This window comes from Drosophila grimshawi, unplaced genomic scaffold (genome assembly GCF_018153295.1).
Source record: "Drosophila grimshawi isolate 15287-2541.00 unplaced genomic scaffold, ASM1815329v1 contig_848, whole genome shotgun sequence".
NCBI classification, from domain to species: domain Eukaryota; kingdom Metazoa; phylum Arthropoda; class Insecta; order Diptera; family Drosophilidae; genus Drosophila; species Drosophila grimshawi.
In genome coordinates this window covers 506,998-513,890 of record NW_025063692.1, presented here as the reverse complement: position 1 = coordinate 513,890, position 6,893 = coordinate 506,998, and the positions used below count along the sequence as shown (strand labels likewise).

Genomic DNA, 6,893 nt, shown 5'->3' with positions numbered 1-6,893 from the left:
AAAGCATTTTAGATAGATTATAATACTCGTGTATTTTAGTATGATAAAAGCTACTTTCATTAAAAGTTTCTACTTTTTAAGAAATATTTTCGATTATTAAGAAATATATATCTGAAGAATTATAAAAAGTCGTTGTAAATTCAAGAAATATGTTTTTCGTGTATATAAAAACTATTTCCTAAATCATGAAAAACTTCATTACTTTCAGGTTTATTTTCATCTTCTGAGATTCAGGGCAACTTTTTTCCAGAGTGTAACAATGCACTTATAGAAATATAAACATGTATATAGTAATCATTAAAAAGTACAAGATTAAATATGCTTGAAGACGCTGCTTATCAAATAGCTGTCATTTAAAACAGATGAGTTTCAGTTTGAATTTGTGTTTTGTGTTTTAATGTTGATCTGATTTTGAATAAGGCCAAGTAATAAATCTGTATATGTTTATAGAAATGGTGTCATCTTTCGATGTTCCCATCATTTGTTGATAGTTTTCTTGAGCCACAAAGAGCAGATGCTTAAGCATACAACAATATTGGCAAATACAATCAGCCGCAACTGCGGTTCAGACAAGTGCTACATTATCCCAAGACAAATGCTTACCGGATTTCAAAGGACTCCACATATAATAATGTGACAGCCCGCAGAACCTTAAAATGTCGTCGTAGTATACATGCGTCTAGTAGTGTTTTTCATGTGGAACTGGGGAAAGCACTTAGGAGGCGTAAGGGCGTTTAAGTGTTGCCACCTGACGCAACTCCCAGAAGAACACCAGAATGAAAACAAAAAACGACTACTACTGCTGCTCCTGCAAGAATTTGTTCAGCTCCTTATTTGTTTATTGTGGGCTGTGTGTGGCAGGGTTGCCAGGCGAGCCGGCAATGCGTGACAATAATTAAAAGATTTCTAGTGTCAACAGCATAAATGGAATCAAAACAGAGTCGCTGCCAAAACTAAATGGCACACAAGACGCAGCCCAAAATAATAATCCTGCGTCCTGTGGGTTCGACGAGTGGTTGGCTGGCTTGCGTGGGCATGAAATGCGCACGTTGTTTGTTTATTGAGCGGGACTTTGATTTGTGCAACCAGAGTCGAGTCGAGTCCACAACAATCCAAGCTGAACTGAATTTGATGCCCCCCACCAACCACTGACCACCCTCCAAACATCCTCCCCGCATCCACACACCGCGACAAGTACACGCGTGTTTGTAGAGCTGTTGTGTGCATAGGCAACGCCGATTATTGACACATCACCGGCTACGCGATTCATGGTGGGTTAAGGGGTTTCAACAAAGGGATGGGCGTAAGGGGGTAGAAGGGGGTGTGGGTGAACTCTCGAGCTGAAAAACAAACACTTGCGCGAAGAAGACAAATGCAAATCGAACTGCAGTCAGATTTCGCGTGTGAGTGTGTGTGTAAGAGTGTGTGCTTGTATCCCAATTCCAATTTCGATTTGTAGACCAATCGTCCCAACCCCCTCCCTGGTTATGCGGTCGTGCGTGAAATTTAATCAAAGCAAGGCGTACGCCCCCTTTGCCGCCTCCTTGCCACTTTCCCCTTTTCCCGTACAACATAACCCGATCTCAGCCCATCAATGTGGCCAACAGATTTTGGTATCCCAAACTGAAGCAAGCGGAAATGTTGCACATTTGTAACTGTAACTTGCTTCGGGTGTTTTCTCTTCACAAAATGGGCAACAAGATAAAAGGAGAGAAAACTTTTTTCTGTTTTGTGTTTTTTTTTGCTTGCTGTATCGAATTTTGCACACCCTTTTTTTAATGGCAATTATGAAGAAGGATTTGTTACATATATTGACGTCAGTTTGATATACTTGCATTATGTCTATGAGCTTGAAAATAAGGAGTGAAAAAGGAGTATAATATTACATATTCATGTTAAGTAAATTGAATGAATTGGTGGTAAAACTGCTGATGAAGCTAGAGTATATTGACATTGGGTGCCCAACTGGGGAACTGGAGAACGTCAAAGTTTTACACACAAGTGCAAATTTCTGTCAATTGTTGTAAATGGAGTTTCCTATTTCCTGTTCTCTGTCTGTCTGCAGCAATTTACCGAAAAGCAGGTGGGGTGGGAGCAAATGATTTGTTGAATTTTAGTTGGCTTTAGTATGTTGGCAATGCTTAGATTCAATTTACGCGCTTAGTTTCAATGTTGAATGGCATTTGGCAGCGTCGTAGCCCTGGCCGTAAAAATTGTGCTTGCGCCCTGGATGATTATTATTGAAAGAGGAATGTGGTAAAGTTGAAACGAAAACAAAACGCAAACAGCAATAAGAACAACATCATGCGAGCTAAAGCGAACATGCGTTTATTTTTAAACCATATACGACTCTCTCACTCTCGCGCTCTCTGCTCAGTCGAACTTTTGATATTGTGGCGCCTCTCTCTTTGTCAGCGCCGCTCTCTTTGTTCGTGTTTGGGTTCTTCGGAGAGCAGTTTGTTTTCGTCAGCGACCAGCTTTGTCACGTGGAAAACTTGCTATCGATGTTGCTGCTGCTGCTGTCGCTATCGTCGTTTCGCTTTTAATATTCACTTTTATTTGCGGTCTGACATTTGTGTTGGCCCGCTTGCGTACAGTGGGGCAAGTGCACAGGACTGATCAGGTTTGCGAACCACTTGTTTCTTTTATTTTAGTATATTTCTTTGCATATGTTGGTATACCAATGTAATTATTAAACGTTCTTGTTGCTTAATTATTAAGTGTGTGTCAGTAGTTAGTGGCCACTGTGCACATGTGTCGATTCCAGCATACCGCTTTGCTTTGCTCTCCTATCGCTCTTCTTCTTCGCTTTGAGAGCGTAAGTAGATCTCAGCGTCGCTTGCATTCACCTTCCCCTTGTCAAGCATGAACACTTTGCGGTTAATCATGATGACGGGGGCGTTTGCGATGCCAGTTGCGGTTGTTGTGGCCTGTCAATCGTTGCTTTTGCGTTGTATTCTGCTTTTGTTGATAATCGGGAGCGGCGACGCCGATGTCGTCGTCGTCGCAGTGTTCGCAATTTAAGTTTTTTGGGCCCGTTGGCCAAGCACTGTTGTCGACGTCACGTCAGTTCATTGCGTCGGCTTGTAGAGCTTGCTAGTGTTTTTTTTTTTTTTTTTTGTTCTCGCGATTCTCAATTGTCCATGTGTCTCTGTGTGTGATAGTGCTCTTCTGTGACTGCTGCTAGCTGCTTTCTCTTCTTCTTGCCCGCTTCTGTTGTTGACGTTGTCGCCGCATTGTTTTTATTGCCATCGTTCGCTGCCCGTTGCTGCCGTCGTGGCCGCTGCGCAGACCCAAAAACAAAACCAAAACAAAAAAAAAAAAAAAAAAAGAAAATCAACTCGATTGTGATATAATTTGTTAAGTATTTATTTAATTGTATTCGGCACAAGCGTGCCACGACGGACCACGACTGCACCCAGCCAGCTGCAGCAGACGCAGCAAACGTTGAAGAAAAAAAAACAAATACCAAAAAAAAAAAGCTGCCTCGCTTGCCGTCTGCGTCTCCTCTGGCACGCTGTCTCGCTCACCCGCAATGGTCTACTCGACGAACATATTGCTGTGCATTGTGACCATATTGACCGCAGTGTTCATATGGTCGCGTCGCACCTACGTCTACTGGCAGCGACGTCGCGTCAAGTTTGTGAAGCCGACGCATCTGCTGGGCAACCTGAAGAGGGTCCTCAAGCTGGAGGAGTCATTTGCGATGCAGATGCGTCGCTTCTATTTTAACGAACGATTCCGCAACGAGCCCGTCGTTGGCATTTATCTGTTCCATCAGCCGGCGCTGCTCATTCGCGACTTGCAACTGGTACGAACCGTTCTCGTCGAGGATTTTGTCAGCTTCTCGAATCGGTTTGCCCAGTGCGATCTGCGGCGCGACAAGATGGGCTCTCTCAATCTATTCTTCGCCCGCCAGCCCGAGTGGCGCGACATTCGCACAAGACTCTCGCCGGTCTTCACCGGCGCCAAGATCAAGCAAATGTTCTCACTCATGGAAGAGGTGAGTCCAAAGACAAACGCAAAACAACAAGCAATCAGCTTGTCAACACTGTGCAACAAAAAAACAATGACCATTTTTTTTCTTTTTGTGCTTATCTTATTAAAGTACTGCTGCTTGTAGTCATATTACACAAGTTAATAATAACAAAATATAAAAAATAAATTTTAGATAAAATGCTCGAAAAGTTTATAAATTTAACAAAAAATCGAAAAATGTTGCATTCGACCTTTGGTCAAATCAATACTCAAATATACAAATATACTTAATTTATTCCGCCTTGTATCAAAGTTCAAAATATTTTTCCGTAAGTGCAATTTGTAGTTGGCCCCCAAGTCAGACACAAACAACACAAACAACGAGCGAGCAAATATTTTGTATTCAGCGTAGTGTTGCTGTTGACTTTGTGGATGATTCAATCGACCAAACATGTTTGTTCTCTGACGACTTACGTGGCCTTTGAAATCTTTCGTTTCATAACAAACATATTTAGCATCAATTTTGTATTCCCTAAGTAGAAAGATATATATATATATATGAATTTAGTTGATATTTCAATCGAGTTCGTTGCAATATGTTGCACAGTGTTTTAGCTATCGCACTAGGTATTGAGATATATTAATAGACATTGCGTTCCTTTATAGATTGGCTGCGATCTGGAGTGGTATCTGAAGCGTTTGACACGCGACATGCGACGTGGCGACGCCGATCGAGGAGTGGTCGTCAGCATCAAGGATGTGTGCGATTTGTACAACACGGATATGATTGCGAGCATTGCGTTTGGACTGAGATCGTACAGTTTGCGGAATACGCAGTCGGAGATCGGTTCACATTGTCGGGAGATATTTCGACCGAATGTGCGTCGCATGGTTGACTTCTTTGTGATATTCTTTCTGCCCAAGCTGGCGCCGCTGTTACGGTGCAAGCTGTTCACAGAGCCGCACTCGGAGTTCCTGCGCCGCGTCATCCAGCTGGTGATCGAGGAGCGCGAACGGGGCGGTGATCTGCGCAATGATCTCATTGAAATGCTGCTCACACTCAAAAAGGAGGCCGATCTGCAGCAGGACAAGTCACACTTTACGCACAACCAAGACTTTCTGGCCGCCCAAGCGGCCAGCTTTGAGGTCGCCGGCATTGCCACATGCTCGGCCACCTTGTCCTTTGCTCTATACGAGCTGGCCAAACAGCCGCTCATCCAGGAGCGACTGCGCCGTGAGATACGTGACGCGTTCAATGCTGGCCCAGGGCTCAGCTATGAGCGCATCGCTGGCATGCACTATCTGGAGATGGTCGTCGAGGAGACACTGCGCATGTATCCCATTGTGCCCATACTCGAGCGCGAATGCACGCCGATCAACAAGAAGCGCTTCTACTCGCTGCGGCCACATGCCGAGTGCTATGCGAGACGCGGCATGCCCGTGTTCATATCCAATCTGGCCATACAGCATGATCCGCAGGTAAGAGACTGCAATCGCTTACCATCCGGTTAGAATATAAGCATTTCGTTTGGCTCTCCTTGCAGTATTGGCCAGAACCCGATCGATTCGATCCGGAACGCTTTAGTGCGGAGAATAAGCCAAAGCAGACGCCCATGTCATATCTGCCATTTGGAGCCGGACCGCACAATTGTATTGGTCTGCATATTGGCCAGCTGATGATTAAATTGGGACTCATCTATTTTCTGCGCCAGCATCGCGTCGAGTTCTGCGACAAGACCGTGGAGCGGATCAGTTTCGATGCCAAGTTTGCTCTGCTCGCCAGCGAGCATTGCATCTACCTCAAAATTGCTGACTGTATATAGCACAAGGTCATCTGATGACCACAGCTGCTCATCACCCTGCTCATCCTGCTCATCCTGCTCATCATCAGCATCATTGCTATCGACACCAACATTATTTTTAATTATCACCAGCCACACACATCACAGCATTAACCTCAACTTTTAGTTCACATTGTGCGCAGTGTAAATATAAATATATATATGTATATATATATATATTTATATATATTTCTTGTATGGGTCAAATAAAATTGGCTACGTTCTACATTTTTGTTGATTTGTTTTTGTTGTCTTTTCGGTTCTCTTTTATCTGCCTTTCAAACTTATTTATTACCTTACCTTAGCTCAGTTTTCGCATCGTCATCGCCCCCTTGATAGCTTATCAGCATTCTGTTTGCACTTTGGCTATATACGCCTGGTGGCCTGATCGGCTACCAGTTTGAGACCTCCCTCCCCCCCCCCCCCCCCCTCCCTACCCCAACACTTCTTCGCTCTCTCGCACTGATTCGGTGTATTTGTCATCAGAACTGGGTGTGTGACAAGCCCACTCAGCCTACTCAACAACCACCCGCCTCCTCCTCGTTCCTCCTAGCTCTTGCAGTACCCGATACAACTTCAAACGTCTTACGGGGAGAGTGGACTGCTTGATGCGTAGCCGAAATGATCGCGATTCGTTTGGAAATGCCTCAAAAATACGATGATTTTAAATAGTTTCTCATAAAACGGTTTGTGCTGATAGAGAGCTGGGAGAGATTGGCCCGGAACTCTTTGTTGACTAAGTCCACGAAATGACTTCATTTGTTAGTTTTGTATTTGCAAAATTATTTCATTTCTGTTGTAAAAGATCTGAACGAAATTCCAAAATTATGGTTATTTTATCACAAAAAGAGAATGGGAAATATGAAATTAGAATAATTAGAAAATGAATGAATCTAAATGTATAGTTATTGAATAGAATATAAAATTAAAATTTAAAAAAAATATATAATAATTTAATTTTTTTTTTACTGAAAAGTAAAATAAAACGAATCAAATTTAGCAGTTACAATACAGCAAATGGTTTATAGTCTTATCATAATAATCACATTTACTTATCAATTTAAAGCATTGTTT

At 43.0% G+C, this 6,893-nt stretch overlaps 1 protein-coding gene across 1 annotated transcript; it reads left to right on the top strand.

Moving 5' to 3' along the window:
- Window positions 1–377: 377 nt before the first annotated feature.
- LOC6569204 (probable cytochrome P450 6v1) lies at window positions 378–6,047 on the top strand. Its single transcript, XM_001995445.2, has 3 exons — window positions 378–4,003; window positions 4,645–5,457; window positions 5,523–6,047. Exons 1-3 carry the CDS (start codon window positions 3,536–3,538, stop codon window positions 5,799–5,801), a joined length of 1,560 nt encoding a protein of 519 aa, XP_001995481.1. The 5' UTR covers window positions 378–3,535; the 3' UTR covers window positions 5,802–6,047.
- The last annotated feature ends 846 nt before the right edge of the window (window positions 6,048–6,893 follow it).